The following is an 18227-nucleotide window of genomic DNA, read 5'->3' on the forward strand; positions in this document are numbered from 1 at the left end:
AGCCTGAGTTACACATTAGACGCCGGGCGTTAGACGCCGGGCGTTAGACACCGGGCGTTAGAGGACAGAAGTTCTGAAAGTACGAGGGTGGCTTGCACTACCGTGTTAAACCACAAGTTCTACGCCACATAACTCTTTCTTTCTCATCAGGGATCGCCCATTGAACCGGACACATTTATGTCACATCGAGATGAATTTTCTTGAGGTAAGACAGTCAGTTTGCTCTCTCACAATTAGCTTTCTTGTGGACACAACAAAACAGTTTAATCTGCTTCAAATAAAAATGTATTATTTCATTTAATCCAAAGATTTATATGGGACATTGCAACTTCAAAAGATTGTTTTCTTAAAATGTAATAAAAAAAGGGACATAAAGATCTCCACTTTAAGTAGCACCTGCACACACCAAACTCTACTTTCTGTATCTAGTACGTAACAAGATTTTAATGGAACTTAATTATAAGCCTGATTTATTATCTGGTTAAATTGAAATATCCAAAATATGTCAACAAAATTAACCAAACAATTTTAATTCATAGACAATGTCCAAAATATGTGCAATTTTGGGTGTTTTACACATAAACTACCTTATTTCTAAATGAAAACATCACATGATGAAAAACTTAATAATACACTTTCTTACATTTATGTGAGTTTCTATTGTCACTTTCATCTCTGCACCACACACATTTCAAGCATGACTGTCTCTGCCACATCGGTAAAACTCAAGTACCAAAACAGTTATGGGCAAAAGAGGAAGAGGCGTTTGCCCCGTCACTCTGGATCCACCACATGATCGATTAGATGTGCTGGAGCTTCAAATGGATGTCCTGAACTTTGACCGGTGCCATAAGATTAAAAATGATCTTGCAGCCACAACACATGTTTGGATTTGTTTTGAAAATCTATACATCAAATGTTATGCTGGACGAGTTATGCACCAAAATGAGAAAATTTATTTTATCAAGCACTACAAATCCAACTAAACATTCTGAACTTTGCTTTCTATGTGTGGCCAACAAACACCAAAATTCATGTTCTTATTTTGCTGCCTCATTATAATAAATAGGAGAGAAGGTTTGTATAAATACCAGGCTGTGTGTGCATGGTGTATTTTCAGAAGAATAAACGCACCTTTTGAACTTGTAGATGAAGAAGGCTGCCACCCCCACAATGACCACACTGAGCAGCATGAGCATGGCCGGACCACTGTGGATGGAGTTGGAGTCCACCAGAGGAGCTGAGGAAACACAAAACACGACTTTTTGTTCCGCTTAGTCCGCTTTGTATGTGAACGTTTCTCTTCAATTATGTTTTGCTGCAGTTCAAATTGTGAAGCTATGCTAAGTTTGCACTCCAAAATCAGTGCAAAGTGCGATCCGTTGTAATGTACGGTTTGAAAAGAGGCAACAAAAGTCTACAGCTCTTAGGACATTTCCAATCACCAGCTCAGCAAAACAAAGCTTGTCGGCCTCGCTTCAAATGCTCCCGCTGACATAAGGTAAAGATAAGATAAGATAACCTTTATTTGTCCCACAATGGGGGAAATTCCAGTGTTTCAACACAGATTAGGTACAGAAACAGATCAGGCACAGAAGTATAATAATAAAAAAAAACAGAGAACTTATATATTAAAAAAAAAACTCTTACACTCTTAATAAAAATAACACTCTTATTTACAGCTGTTATATTGACAGAGAATATTAAGGTTGATGAAGATATTCTATAAAGCACATAATTAGAAATATATAAATATCACTATGAATCTACAGTGAACTAAAGTCAAAATAAATATAATTGTAACACAAAATAACCACTTTGTATTGTCTGGCCACTTCCTAATACATTGTGTTACTCCGCCCTCTCACCCTTCAGTCACTTAAGAAGCTGTTTAGTGTTAGTGCCACTGCTGTGTTAGAGAGAGAGAGAGAGAGAGAGAGAGAGAGAGAGAGAGAGAGTAGTAAGAGAGAGTAAAGAAAATCTTACAAGGGGCGGGGTCATGGAAAACAGATTGGGTTATTTTTTTAAAAATCGAAAAAAAGGGCATCCCATGAAAAGAAAGGTTGAGGCACGTACGATTCAGAATAATTGTCCCATTTTGTCCAGATTCTTTTATGCAAATGTGTCCGTGTGTGATTTGTCACCCATTTCCCGTATGTCAGTTATAGTGTCGGTCCAGTCCTTAGTGGTTGGTGCAGTCTGTGTCCTCCATTTTGTCCATGGCAGAGGTTTTAAGGCCCAGGTTCATAGTTCTAGTGCGATGGTGTAAAAGTCTGCAGTGCCTTGTTTATTTACATCCAATATTTATGTGCAACACGACAGTCCCAAACACATGGTAATAGTTAGCCTCTGGGCAACTACAGTTTCTCCAGCACTCCGCCCCTCCCTGGGAGAAGTGGTAGTCACATTTTTCCAACAGAATTCCCTCCAAACATGGGACTTTGTGAAGTACATACATATTCCCACTCCTCATCCGGCAAAACAAAATCACCCTCTTTTTCCCCATTTCATTTTAATGTATTTAGTAGATTGGTTGTCAATGTCATGAATCCATCTATATACTCTAGCTCTGATTTATATGCCTCAGATCTGATTTATATGCCTCAGTCAAAGTCTTATAATTATCGCTACTTTGTTTCTTTTTGTCTTGATTGGTATCGTTTTATTCACTTTTTAAATGGCTTTTAAGCATGACAACCATAAGCAATGTGATATTATCCAATCAGTGATGCTGTCCGATGAGAACCACGTGGAAACACACTATTCGAGTTGTTTTCTCTGTCATGGTTCAACATCAGAGAGAGAGAAAGGGCAAAGTGGACCAGACCTGACAGTTCAATCTGAAACATGTTCTTCTCTTCACTCGTGGCTCAAAATGAGACACAGGCCCTTTAAAATGTAACAAATTACACTTCACACCCAGTTCTTTGCAAACAAGACAACCTCTGATGTAATGTTAGTTGTAATATTTGGCTGAACCACATTGATACGTTCTCAAATCTCCCTTCCCTGCTCTTTATTACAACAATCTCCTCCAGTTGTGCCAGTGGGCGGAGTCAAACCTGAGCAGGAGGTTGTTCAGTCTCAGTTAAAACAACTGATCCTCGCGTCGCTTCTTATCCCACCTCGCTCTGCACACGACTCATTACTCCTGACAAGTAATGATAGCATCTTTTACTTTCCGGCCCGCCCCCCCGTCAGCTCATCCCCCTGAGGATATTAAAAGAACCTTTGGGGGCCCCATAGCGTCTCAGTGGGACTCTTGGCGCAGGTGTCTTATGCATAGTCATGGCTTTTTTTTTTCCGAAATGCTGAGATGCAATATTCAAAGTACTGCAATAGCCTCTCTCCTCCCAGACTGAAGCCTATGAAGCGTGTTGACCTTTCCGAGGATCATTTTAAAGGCAAGCCAGACCTTTTGCACGCAGACACAAATGAAGACAGATCCGCTGGTGGATGAAAAGGGTAAAGACACGCGGCCGTGATCGACACGTTTGGGCGATATGCTAATCACGTTGTGACCCTACCCATTCCCCGCACGGCATACCAAACACCCGCTTTGTCACTCACGCCATTGATCGCGTCGTTGTAAAGAAATGTACAGGTCATAAAGTGCAAAGTGCAAGCACAGCAACAAAATATTGTGGGACTTTTTTTTCCCCCCCGCACTTTAATTTGCTGTATTTATTTTATTTAAGGATAAAGGGTTTTAAAATATGCTTTAATTCCCTCGTGAGGCATATTCATTCAGAGCTGTGCCGTACATGGGGGGAACATGGGGGGAACATGAGGGGAACATGAGGGGAACATAGGGGGGAACATGGGCGGAACATGGGGAGAACATGGGGGAACATGGGGGGAACATAGGGGGGAACAAGGGCGGAACATGGGGAGAACATGGGGGAACATGGGGGTAACATGAGGGGAACATGAGGGGGACATGAGGGGAACATAGGGGGGAACATGGGCGGAACATGGGGAGAACATGGGGGAACATGGGGGTAACATGAGGGGAACATGAGGGGAACATGAGGGGAACATAGGGGGGAACATGGGCGGAACATGGGGAGAACATGGGGGAACATGGGGGGAACATGAGGGGAACATGAGGGGAACATGGGGGGGAACATGGGCGGAACATGGGGAGAACATGGGGGAACATGGGGGTAACATGAGGGGAACATGAGGGGAACATAGGGGGAACATGGGGGAACATGGGCGGAACATGAGGGGAACATGGGGGGGAACATGGGGAGAACATGAGTGGAACATGAGGGAAACATGGGGGAACATGGGGGGAACATGAGGGGAACATGAGGGGAACATGGGGGAAACATAGGGGGAACATGAGGGGAACATGAGGGGAACATGAGGGGAACATGGGGGACCATGGGGGAACATGGGGGAACATGAGGGGAACATGAGGGGAACATGAGGGGAACATGAGGGGTACATGGGGGAAACATGAGGGGAACATGAGGGGAACATGAGGGGAACATGGGGGACCATGGGGGAACATGGGGGAACATAGGGGGAACATGAGGGGAACATGAGGGGAACATGAGGGGAACATGGGGGACCATGGGGGAACATGGGGGAACATGAGGGGAACATGAGGGGAACATGAGGGGTACATGGGGGAAACATGGGGGGAACATGGGGGAACATGGGGGAAACATGGGGGGAACATGAGGGAACATGAGGGGTACATGGGGGAAACATGGGGGGAACATGAGGGGAACATGGGGGAAACATGGGGGGAACATGAGTACCTGGAGGAAGCCCACTTAGAGTCGAGGAGGAACATGCTTGCTGTGAGTGTTATTCATCCACCATTAGGCCATATTTTGTGTAATTTTAAAACCATCACTAGGCTATTTGATATACCGGTAACATATCATTTATCGGTATAATTTGTTAAATAGATTTTATAATACTTTAACAAGGCCTTTTATAATACTCTTTATGATATAAAAGTGGCATAAATGAGACGCCTTGCACTGGACCTCGTGATAGTTTATTGGTGATTTCTGCTCTACCGTCTTAAAACACCTTTGAACATATTCTAAGTTCAGTTTAGTAGAAAAAGGTGTTGACTATAATAAAATCAAGAAATACGTATATAATAATGTCCTTTGAAAATATAACCTTAAAATATGGGAGTGTCTGCAGAGCCGCGGCGCGCGGCCAAAACTGCCATGTTATTTTTGTGCCAGCCGCGGTTAAGGTTAGGGTTAGGGTTAGGGTTAAGGTTAAGGGTTAGGGTTAGGGTTAGGGTTAAGGTTAAGGTTAAGGGTTAGGGTTAGGGTTAGGGTTAAGGTTAAGGTTAAGGGTTAGGGTTAAGGTTAGGGTTAGGGTTAGGGTTAAGGTTAAGGTTAAGGTTAGGGTTAAGGGTTAGGGTTGGGGTTAGGGTTAGCCATGAGGCTAAAACAGGCTATAAGGGTTAGGGTTAGGGTTAAGGGTTAGGGTTAGGGTTAGCCATGAGGCTAAAACAGGCTATAAGGGTTAGGGTTAGGGTTAAGGGTTAGGGTTAGGGTTAGCCATGAGGCTAAAACAGGCTATAAGGGTTAGGGTTAGGGTTAAGGGTTAGGGTTAAGGGTTAGCCATGAGGCTAAAACAGGCTATAAGGGTTAGGGTTAGGGTTAAGGGTTAGGGTTAGCCATGAGGCTAAAACAGGCTATAAGGGTTAGGGTTAGGGTTAAGGGTTAGGGTTAGGGTTAGGGTTAGCCATGAGGCTAAAACAGGCTATAAGGGTTAGGGTTAGGGTTAAGGGTTAGGGTTAGGGTTAGCCATGAGGCTAAAACAGGCTATAAGGGTTAGGGTTAGGGTTAAGGGTTAGGGTTAGGGTTAGCCATGAGGCTAAAACAGGCTATAAGGGTTAGGGTTAGGGTTAAGGGTTAGGGTTAGGGTTAGCCATGAGGCTAAAACAGGCTATAAGGGTTAGGGTTAGGGTTAAGGGTTAGGGTTAAGGGTTAGGGTTAGCCATGAGGCTAAAACAGGCTATAAGGGAAATGCCGCGGTCCCTGAAACTGCGCGGCCATTTGACCGCGCCGCGGCTCTCCAGAGGAGCGTTTCCTGCAACAAACATTGACTTTTGATGACTGATAAGAATGATTTTCTGTTTGTGAAATAAACAACAAAGAAGAAACATTGTGTTTAATCTTGTAATTCTTTTGTTGGATACAGGATTTACAAATTTGCCATTAATTATGTTGCTCAAATTGTATTGACGTCTTTGTGATTGCAGCTGACACTTTTCTCTTGTGCTGACAGAGAAGTGGATATACCCAGTGATCACAAAGATATTAACCATAAATCAGGGCCGAGCATCTGTCACTTAAACATCAAACACCACCACAGAATACTGATCCACCCTCAGCTCTTCCGTGCCTCCACTTCCAATTTAAAATATGAGAGGTTTCAATTTCATATTCAGTGCAATCATCAATCAGAATGTGTTGGTTTTTCCCATGAATCCTCAGAAGTGCATGTTGAAGTAGTAAACGATAGCATCAATTATACCACATCATAAAACTGTTTGCTACAGATTAGGAACAATCAAACGTACCTAAAGTGTGCTGAGTGACGTACACGATGACGCGGATGTTAGATTTGAGTTCAAACTGGACCCGGCCTTGATTCAGGGCGGCGACAAAAATATCCGATATCTGGAATGTACAAAGCAAAACAACATCATTTAAAAATACAATGGATTTACAATAATTGCCATATACAGTCAATACAACAGGCTACAGTTGTATCAAGCTGTTTTTTATGTTGACATTAAGAGTCTTGTCTAAAATAAAGATGGAGGGCGTGATTTAAAATGATTAAACTCTAGATTTCAGCACTTTGATTTAGTGAGAGAAGCTTTTTGCATTAAAATACGACCTTGACGCCGACTTCGCTCTGGTTCTAAATTACCCGGAGCAATGCATTTACAATAAACAGGCAGAATATTCCTGTTTCATTTGTTTTTGTCGCGGTTTATTCATACTTTCTTATTATTAGGTGCAGCGTGACTCATTTGTAGAACTGTTGGCATAAAGGGAACAACTGTCAATCTCAGTCTATCAAAGAAAGTCACACTATACTATTTCCTCTAAATCATATAGTGTGTATTTAAAGAAAAGTATTTATGCGGAAGCTCTGAAAAGGTCATAGTCATAATTCTGTCTAAATGAGCGATCTAAATCTAAATCCTGAACAAAAAGAGCCCTCGTTTGAGTGAATTAGTGCTTTGTTTTTGTGTTTTTACCGTGTCCAGCTCCTCGCTGGTCCTCTTGAGCTCCCCGGACACGGGCGCGTCAGGCAGGATGAAGAGCTCGGCTGTGGTGGGAAGTCCCGGGTACAGCGACACCAACAGCTTCTCCTCCGCTACACCTGACACCTTTAAAAAACACATTGCCATCAGGAACAAGTGTTATTTATGCACATATCTGACAGTTTGCTCGCTGCTGTCAATGACCGATTTTCGCCGATACGGTTCTTTGTTTAGATTTGAAAATGCGTAAAGTGGTCCACACTTAAATAAAATTAAAAAATGTAAAAAAAAGAAATCATTTGTTGTATTGATTGCTCTTCTATTTCCGTTTTGTATCATTAGTCTGTAAAAAAAACAGTGCCAAATATCTGCAGTTTTTTTTTTTAATACCAGCCGATACCGATATTGCAAATAGAAAATAAAATTAAATAAATGATAGCGGTTGATGCTGTAACAAATAAATCACCCATCACCAATCATCAGTGACTTTTACTTCTACTTAATGTAATGATACAGCACAGCAGTCTAATTATTTTAAGGATGAAAATGAAATAATAATACTTGTTCAGAAAGTTGTGTAAAAAGTACATTTCTTTATTTATTTTTTCATTTGTTTCAAGTTTCCGGCATCAGCTCTTCATCAGGCAAGTTTTATCTGATGTAAAATGAATCTCAATCTCAATAAATCAATCAATAAGTCAGAGCTAATCAGTTGCGTGGACACGTTTCACCATTCTACACTATGTAAGGGGCGCTATGTTCCAGTGTCTAAAGGAGAATGTCCCACACTATGGCGTGCGAGTGGACTCTGAAACGTTACAAAGTGCACCTTTAACTCTCCCATGTGCACCTTTAACTCTCCCATGTGCACATTTATCCCTCCCATGTGCACCTTTAACCCTCCCATGTGCACCTATAACACTCCCATGTGCACCTTTAACCCTCCCATGTGCACCTATAACACTCCCATGTGCACCTTTAACCCTCCCATGTGCACCATTAACTCTCCCATGTGCACCTTTAACCCTCCCATGTGCACCATTAACACTCCCATGTGCACCTTTAACTCTCCCATGTGCACCATTAACTCTCCCATGTGCACCTTTAACCCTCCCATGTGCACCATTAACTCTCCCATGTGCACCTTTAACCCTCCCATGTGCACCTTTAACCCTCCCATGTGCACCTTTAACTCTCCCATGTGCACCTTTAACGCTCCCATGTGCACCTTTAACTCTCCCATGTGCACCTTTAACTCTCCCATGTGCACCTTTAACCCTCCCATGTGCACCTTTAACACTCCCATGTGCACCTTTAACTCTCCCATGTGCACCTTTAACGCTCCCATGTGCACCTTTAACACTCCCATGTGCACCTTTAACTCTCCCATGTGCACATTTAACCCTCCCATGTGCACCTATAACACTCCCATGTGCACCTATAACACTCCCATGTGCACCTTTAACTCTCCCATGTGCACCTTTAACTCTCCCATGTGCACATTTAACCCTCCCATGTGCACCTTTAACCCTCCCATGTGCACCTATAACACTCCCATGTGCACCTTTAACTCTCCCATGTGCACCTTTAACTCTCCCATGTGCACCTTTAACACTCCCATGTGCACCTTTAACGCTCCCATGTGCACCTTTAACCCTCCCATGTGCACCTTTAACTCTCCCATGTGCACCTTTAACCCTCCCATGTGCACCTATAACACTCCCATGTGCACCATTAACTCTTCCATGTGCACCTTTAACCCTCCCATGTGCACCATTAACTCTCCCATGTGCACCTTTAACCCTCCCATGTGCACCTTTAACCCTCCCATGTGAACCTTTAACCCTCCCATGTGAACCTTTAACTCTCCCATGTGCACATTTAACCCTCCCATGTGCACCTTTAACCCTCCCATGTGCACCTATAACACTCCCATGTGCACCTTTAACACGCCCATGTGCACCATTAACTCTCCCATGTGCACCTTTAACTCTCCCATGTGCACCTTTAACACTCCCATGTGCACCTTTAACACTCCCATGTGCACCTTTAACTCTCCCATGTGCACCTTTAACCCTCCCATGTGCACCTATAACACTCCCATGTGCACCATTAACTCTCCCATGTGCACCTTTAACCCTCCCATGTGCACCTTTAACGCTCCCATGTGCACCTTTAACCCTTGCATGTGCACCTTTAACTCTCCCATGTGCACCTTTAACCCTCCCATGTGCACCTATAACACTCCCATGTGCACCATTAACCCTCCCATGTGCACCTTTAACACTCCCATGTGCACCTTTAACCCTTGCATGTGCACCTTTAACCCTCCCATGTGCGCCTTTAACCCTCCCATGTGCACCTTTAACTCTCCCATGTGCACCTTTAACCCTCCCATGTGCACCTTTAACCCTCCCATGTGCACCTTTAACCCTCCCATGTGCACCATTAACCCTCCCATGTGCACCATTAACTCTCCCATGTGCACCATTAACCCTCCCATGTGCACCTTTAACCCTCCCATGTGCACCTTTAACCCTCCCATGTGCACCATTAACTCTCCCATGTGCACCTTTAACCCTCCCATGTGCACCTTTAACCCTCCCATGTGCACCTTTAACCCTCCCATGTGCACCTTTAACTCTCCCATGTGCACCTTTATCCCTTGCATGTGCACCTTTAACCCTCCCATGTGCACCTTCAACCCTCCCATGTGCACCTTTAACCCTTCCATGTGCACCATTAACTCTCCCATGTGCACCTTTAACCCTCCCATGTGCACCTTCAACCCTCCCATGTGCACCTTTAACCCTTCCATGTGCACCTTTAACCCTCCCATGTGCACCTTTAACCCTCCCATGTGCACCTTTAACCCTCCCATGTGCACCTTTAACCCTCCCATGTGCACCTTCAACCCTCCCATGTGCACCTTTAACCCTTCCATGTGCACCATTAACTCTCCCATGTGCACCTTTAACCCTCACATGTGCACCTTTAACCCTCCCATGGCAGAAAAACATGTCAAATGATGCTTGAGCCTTTTGTACTTTAACTGTAGCACAAAGTTTTGTTTAGATGACACATTTCAAAGGACAAACACAGTCCCATCGTCAGTTAAATCCTTAATCGCGTCTCTGTCCTGTTCTTGGATGAAATGAAGGATCAGACAGGCTTAAATATAAATTACTATAAAATGAAGCTTGTGGGAAAGAGCCAAAAAAGTGCTCTGACCACGACAAATAGTCTAAAAGTAGCAGCGCCATACATTTCCTTGTATGGCATTTCATACTCACATTTCCTTCCCAAACCATCCTCCTCATCATGTACGGATCCATATGTTCTGCCTTAAATCAGGGGAGGAAATCTCTGCGGACCTAATGCATTATACAGCCTCGTCCACTTCCCGTCAACACAGGTCATGTAAAGAGCGGGCTAAAAGTTTGTCATGTGAACCATAAAACGTGATGAATATTGTATCACACCAGACCGTGCTATGAAAAAGTAATGTCCCTGAGAGCCACCGTAGCCCGGGCTGGGTGTGTGAGGGGTGAGGGGGGGATAGCTCGGGGGGAGGCTCCGAGCGATGTACCTGTGAGAGAGCTGTCCGCACCACTCGCCCGATGTCCTCCCTCCACTCAGGGATGTCAGGGTTGTGCTCGTCCAGCGCGGGCGAGAAGGACAGCAGTAGCGACCTGAAGTACTCTGAGCGGGAGACACAAGTCATGTTGGGATTGATGTGTTTTTTTTTTAGGATTTATGTGGGTTTTTTTAGGATTTATATGTGTGTTTTTTTAGGATTTACATGTTTTTTTTAGGGTTTATGTGTTTTTTGAAGGATTTATGTGGGTTTCTTTTAGGATTTTTTTTTTTTTTTTTTTTTTTTTTTAGGATTTATGTGTTTTTTTAAGGATTTATGTGATTTTTGTAGGATTTATGTGTGTTTTTTTTAGGATTTATATGTGGGGTTTTTTAGGATTTATGGGTTTTTTTTAGTATTTATGTGGGGGTTTTTAGGATTTATGTGGGTTTCTTTTAGGATTTATTTGTGTTTTTTTTTAGGATTTATGTGTTTTTTTTAAGGATTTGTGTGTTTTTTTAAGGATTTGTGTGTTTTTTTAGGATTTATGTGTGTTTTTTTTAGGATTTATGTGTTTTTTTTAAGGATTTATGTGTTTTTTTTTAAGGATTTATGTGTTTTTTTTAGGATTTGGCTTCATCATTCAGATTTGTTTTTTAACTTTCAGCAGCTTAAAGTTTGTTGACACTTTTGATTTTGTGACTTGGCTCGGGATGTTACACGATCACATTTTAGTGCTTCGATTAAAACTTCACACTTTTATTGTTTTCGATCATTATTGATTATTAAAGTGAATGAATAATGCAATGTAAACCTCTTTGGGTGTTATGAAAGACACTTTAGAAATCCAATGCATTATTATCATTATTACATTATCTTTTCTCTTTTATGAACCAGCTTTATTAAACCCAAATTTCTGAATGATGAAGTTATAAATATTTGTTTATTCTTTTTGGAGTGTAGATTGAATTAAAAGTACCTATTTTTGTTTGAGTTTTTAATTCACTGAACGCAAGTTTCAATGTCACTTATGATTACACATGACATGCTTTTCCATCCATTTATGTACAATACGTATTTGCATGAGGTGATATTGCAAAGCATCTTGGTCAATACACAGTCGTTCCTTCCTTCCTACTTTTTAACATTACAGTTAAACCATTTTAAAATGATTATTGCACTAAATATGAGCAGCCACGACTTTCCCCCACTGTGAGATCAATAAAGTTCTATCCCATCTTATCATAGATTTAATGTTAGACGCTTATATTGTGATAAAGCAAGAAGAATATTGTGAAAATGATACTAGAAATAGATTTTGATTAGTGTTTTTTTTACTGCTCAAAGCTTTGCAGTATAATTTGATGATGGCAAACTTCATAAACATGTTTTATTGCCACATTGAATTTTAATTTCTAAAGTTATAACTCAAGAATGAAGTACAGAAAGGGAAAAGACAACAACACAGTGCTACAGTATTGATGTGGCTTGGCAAATACTTCTACTTGTAGCTAACATTGCATTGTTTATTACCTTAAAGTACTTTTTAACCGCGCTAACCCTCCTCCATATATTGCATATTCGTGTTTTCTCCCTTGTACCAATTAGAAGTTTAAAGGCAGCTCTGAGCTCACCTTTCACCGTGATCACTTTGGAGTCTTGCATGACGTTGCTCCCTGAGGCCACCTGGACCGTGACCTTGTTTTGGCCCGATTTCTGAAACGTGTACGAGATGCTTCCTCCCAAGGTTATGAGCGGCTGGAACCAGAGGAGGAGAAAAGAGTAGAAAAGAGTAGAGAGTACCTAGTGTCAAGAAGAGGTGAGCGGAAGAGATGAAGCCCTTGACACGCCGCATAATGAGGAAGTGGATAAACAGGCAGTTACGCGTGTGAAAGCAGTTCTTAATCTTCTGCATGAGAATGAAAAAGGACATGTCGAGCAGTATGTCCATGGCAGAATATATATATTTCTTTCAATATGATGTGTACATGGTGTGTAGAAGGATTTCCTGGAAGGTACAATAGCAGTAGTTGTTGTTATGTTGTAGTAGTGCATCATAAATGAAGTATTCAACCTTGGACTCCAGTTTGCTTTGCACTTACAGTAAACTAGAACTGCAATTGTTGAAGTAAAGAATAACCCTGTACTTTAGCTCTCTACAAACATCTTCTGAAATGCATGTGAGAGCTTGTAATGCTCATGTTTCGGTCGTCTCTGGAATGCTTATGCTCTAAAAGGGGTTTAAAATGTGACGTTGGAACAGAATTACACAAAGTGAATGCTCGTCCGATGAATTGCAATTAAATATTCTGCCAGAATCGTTCAGACCTACAGTAAATTCCATGTCCGTGACCGTAAAACATTCAAACTATGAGTAAATAAACATAGATTATTTAAGGGTCAAAACCAAGGCTCAAATCTCAGGAGTATTCATTTACTTTAGTCGGAGAGTCCAGCATAATGTGGACGTGCAAACACATTAGAAGAGTGTGGAACAGTGTGAAGGAGGCTCAGTGTTTCTGACCTCGGAGCGATTGTTGAACCACCAGAAGAAGGTCAGAGTTCTGGTGTGATTGGGCCAAACTAGCACGCTCAGGTTGGCCTCCTTCCCCCGGACGGTCACTATCGGAGACGAGAGGTAGATGCGCTCCACTGGACCTGAGACACACACACACGCACACACGCACACACGCACGCACACACACACGCACGCACACACACGCGCGCGCGCGCACACACACACACACACACGGAGCTGATTACATTAACCTCTAAAGACAATATATTAGAATATTACAACTATGCTATAAATACAGTTCTTTTGCTTGACACATGCTGTATTTGTGGTTGTATTTGTCGTTGTGGTTTAGTGGTTGCACAGACACTATTGAGGCTACAGTTCAGAAATAACATAGTAAATAATATAAAATACATAATACATAATACATCAACGTGCTTCTACAGATATTATGGTTGACGTGAACATTTTCGCACAATAAATTCACTCCAGACACGAGGTCAGAAGTGAACAGAACCTGTTATATATATATATATATATATATATATATATATATATATATATATATATATATATATATATATATATATATATATATATATATATATATATATATATATATATATATATATATATATATATATATATATATATATATATATATAATCCCTCACAGTTGTTCACATGTTTAGACTCTTATACTTGGTTTATCAAAGTGCTGCATTCAGGGCAGAAACAAACAAAGCATGACCATGTGCAGATGTAAAAGTGCATCGCTTCAAGGATGTGAACGTAACACAAACTCATTTAAATAACTCAAACAACAGAGACTTGATTTAAAGTAGGTTAATTGTACAGTAATGAACCAGTGTGAGTTTATGATATGAATATAAATGTGGTTATGCAGATTAGACTGTAACACTCTTTGTTTTGAACTATTTTCAATCCTAAGGTTCAGCTCTGAGGTTCAGCTCTGAGGTCCAGCTCTAAGGTTCAGCTCTGAGGTTCAGCTCTGAGGTCCAGCTCTAAGGTTCAGCTCTGAGGTTCAGCTCTAAGGTTCAGCTCTGAGGTTCAGCTCTGAGGTTCAGCTCTGAGGTTCAGCTCTGAGGTTCAGCTCTGAGGTCCAGCTCTGAGGTCCAGCTCTAAGGTCCAGCTCTGAGGTTCAGCTCTGAGGTTCAGCTCTGAGGTTCAGCTCTGAGGTTCAGCTCTGAGGTTCAGCTCTAAGGTTCAGCTCTGAGGTTCAGCTCTAAGGTCCAGCTCTAAGGTCCAGCTCTGAGGTTCAGCTCTGAGGTTCAGCTCTGAGGTTCAGCTCTGAGGTCCAGCTCTAAGGTTCAGCTCTGAGGTTCAGCTCTGAGGTTCAGCTCTGAGGTTCAGCTCTGAGGTCCAGCTCTGAGGTCCAGCTCTAAGGTCCAGCTCTAAGGTCCAGCTCTGAGGTTCAGCTCTGAGGTTCAGCTCTAAGGTTCAGCTCTGAGGTCCAGCTCTAAGGTTCAGCTCTGAGGTTCAGCTCTGAGGTTCAGCTCTGAGGTTCAGCTCTGAGGTTCAGCTCTGAGGTTCAGCTCTGAGGTTCAGCTCTAAGGTTCAGCTCTGAGGTTCAGCTCTGAGGTTCAGCTCTAAGGTCCAGCTCTGAGGTTCAGCTCTGAGGTTCAGCTCTGAGGTTCAGCTCTGAGGTTCAGCTCTAAGGTTCAGCTCTGAGGTTCAGCTCTGAGGTTCAGCTCTGAGGTTCAGCTCTGAGGTTCAGCTCTGAGGTTCAGCTCTGAGGTCCAGCTCTAAGGTTCAGCTCTAAGGTTCAGCTCTGAGGTTCAGCTCTGAGGTTCAGCTCTGAGGTTCAGCTCTAAGGTTCAGCTCTGAGGTTCAGCTCTGAGGTTCAGCTCTGAGGTTCAGCTCTAAGGTTCAGCTCTGAGGTTCAGCTCTGAGGTTCAGCTCTAAGGTTCAGCTCTAAGGTTCAGCTCTGAGGTTCAGCTCTGAGGTTCAGCTCTGAGGTTCAGCTCTGAGGTTCAGCTCTGAGGTTCAGCTCTAAGGTTCAGCTCTAAGGTTCATTACAGGAGATCGATACAGAACTCACCACTGTCACTTATACTCTAAAGTAGGATTATTGAACACATTTGCTGAACACCAGATGAAGGATTCATAAATTGAGATCTCAGGACATTTTTAAACTACAGTCAACACAGAATTTGGAAAAAAGTATTTCAGCAATTTGGCTCTTCCCCCGACTTTTTAAAATTAAATGGTTTTATGCCTTTTTATGAATTCAAAGCACTGGGTAAAAATTACCCACGCTGCCAGTGCTCTCGCCATGAATAATTGTATTAAATTGTGTATGCATATGTGTGTTTTCATGTGTTTGTAAAATGTTACAAATTGTTTTATTGAATGCTTTATTGGATCTGTATTTATCTTGGTTTATGCTGTTTCAACAGGGCGTTCTTACAAATGAAAGCTTGCTCTCAAGGGCCCCTCACTGTATCAATAAAGAAACAGTACCTCGTGCTGGCAGGTCATTTGTCCCAACAAAAGCAATATTTGAAGCTGAGCAGGCCCGGGACAAGAAGCCTCACATGGGCTCCCCTTTAATATGATCCATTGTCCATTAGAAAATAAAAGTCATTTCCATTCAACATTTTTGGGTAACACTTGAGTAAAGCATGAACAAAGACTTAAAGACTTAATTCATAATGAACAAATAGTTAATAAGAGTGAAGTCTTTGTTCATGCTTTATTGAGTCTGATTACCGTGTAGTAGTACCCAGACTTAAACTTAAACCACACATAGTTCTCAAGTGCTGCCTTTTCTGATTGCAGTTGTACACGTTTTATTGTGTAACTCTTATTATAGTTTAATGTAAAAGTATCACACATTACAAGTTAAAGGCGCAGTAACACTTGCTATTCTGTACTACTCTTTGACCTTTTTTATACTGTTCATACATTAAATTACTCTGAATATATTTTAGTACGTAGTATGTAGGTGTGTTTTCAGTACCGTCGTTTTGTGATTAAGGCATTGGGGATAAATAAAGCATTTTTGAATTGCATTGAAAAGGTTGAAACCATCCACCCTCTAGTGGTCATATTTAGTTTTGTTATATCCTTGTTTGTGTACTTACTTGTACGCATATTGTACTACAAATCGGATACTTTGTTGAAGCATGAACCACATTTTAGTGAATATGTTTTTTTTTGACACCACCATCCCACTCAATTTCAGAATAATGTACTTGGGCCTCAAAACCCCCGCCATGGACACAAGGGATGGATATCTTTGGAACCCACTCCTGGCACCAGGGAAGAAGGCACTCAAACCGCTCCGAACAGACAAACACACAATGGAAAAATAACCTCAAAAATCAACTTAAAAATAGACAATAAAAAAAACAAAAACAATGGACACAATGGGACAATTATTACACTTTAATAAGCTTTAATTCTCCTTCTTTATGTGTGTGATGCCACTCCCTTATTTTCTTCTTGTATTCCTCTACTTACCTTATGTTCTCCCTTGTCCTGCTTGTTCTGTCTGTTTTTTAATGTTTTTTTTGTTGTTTTTCTTATGTTTTTCTGTTGTTCTTGTGTCTATGTTACTTACATTTTAGTCTCTTTTCACAGTATATATATACATGTATAGTATTTCTATCTCTATATAAATGCAGTGTCCATGGTCCTTTTCTTTTCTACAGCAGCACAAGCGTGACCGAAACAGCCAAGTGAAGCTACATCATACTATACTGTGCTCGCTGCCTGTTGAATCCCAAATGTACACCCTCCACGCGCCTCCTCCCCTCTTTTCCCTCTCTCCCCCTTTCCTTCCCTCTCGTCCCCTCTCTTCCCCTCTCTCCCCTTTCTCCCCTCTCTTCCCTCCCTTCCCCTTTCCTCCCCTCTCTCCCCCTTTCCTTCCCTCTCGTCCCCTCTCTTCCCCTTTCCTCCCCTCTCTCCCCTCTCGTCCCCTCTCTTCCCTCTCGTCCCCTCTCTCCCCTCTCTTCCCTCTCTTCCCTCCTTTCCCTTCACACGTACTGGTGATGTGCAGGAACAAGGCGCTGCTGTCCGCTCCCTGGCCGTTCTGGGCGTGCGCCGTCACGCGGTAAATCCCTGTGGCTCTGTAGATGTGCTTAATGCCGTCGTTAGTCCTGCTCAAGTTGGAGTAGGTGATTCGGATGCCGTCCCCGAAGTCGAGCTGCATGGTGGTCCTCTGCGCGTCCCCCTGGGGACACAGAGACAGACACAGGCGCCTGTCACGGATCGCCAGAGTGCTCACACGTCCGAGTCCCGCTGTGACATGTCAGTAATGCTTTGGAGCTGGGTATCAGTGAGAAACGACAGAAATACTATGGAGATTTGGACAGGAACAGAGCAGCCTGAATGAAGACTTTATCTGGGCCTGTCATCCAAACCAAAGTTGAAACTTACAAAGGGGACAAGTAAGGATGGAGGATATGCATTTTATTGTGAAGTGATCCTACGTGAATTCTCTGCTTTTCTATTGAAATAGCTCAGATTTAGAATATTGATTGATGTCAAAGTTGTATTGGCTCATTTAGATCTATTCAGCTACTTAAAATGTTAAGAAAAATATCGGGAGTCAGTGATTTAGAAAATGGCAGTTGATAAGTCCACGAAATTACAATGTTATGTAATAAAAAATAAAAAAATAAATCTCTCAAAGTCCACAAAAAGAAAATTGAGATGATGGGGGAAAAATAAGTCAACTAAATAATTAAATACTTCTCACTTGTATCTCGCATGTATACATTTATATTATTTAAGTCAGAAATGTCAAAGTCTTACAGTGGTAGATTAGATTTCAATGGTCGTCATCTGGACAAATGTCGTCCAGAAGCAATTATCAATGAATTAAATGAACAAATTTATAC

General features: G+C 42.0%; 1 protein-coding gene across 1 annotated transcript in view; it reads right to left on the reverse strand.

Moving 5' to 3' along the window:
* Positions 1-18227, reverse strand: part of sorcs3b (sortilin related VPS10 domain containing receptor 3b) — a 125358-nt gene that overhangs the window by 11078 nt on the left and 96053 nt on the right. The window contains exons 19-25 of the mRNA XM_072436846.1: positions 17371-17557; positions 13366-13499; positions 12476-12599; positions 10854-10966; positions 7259-7390; positions 6569-6668; positions 1135-1240 (exon numbers count right to left, since the gene is read on the reverse strand). Of these exons, the coding sequence (XP_072292947.1) occupies positions 1135-1240; positions 6569-6668; positions 7259-7390; positions 10854-10966; positions 12476-12599; positions 13366-13499; positions 17371-17557 (896 nt within the window). The remainder of the gene's footprint in view (positions 1-1134; positions 1241-6568; positions 6669-7258; positions 7391-10853; positions 10967-12475; positions 12600-13365; positions 13500-17370; positions 17558-18227) is intronic.

The sequence above is a fragment of the Eucyclogobius newberryi genome, unplaced genomic scaffold (genome assembly GCF_026437365.1).
Source record: "Eucyclogobius newberryi isolate DKJ021-1_F unplaced genomic scaffold, fEucNew1.0.hap1 SCAF_8, whole genome shotgun sequence".
Classification (NCBI taxonomy): Eukaryota; Metazoa; Chordata; class Actinopteri; order Gobiiformes; family Gobiidae; genus Eucyclogobius; species Eucyclogobius newberryi.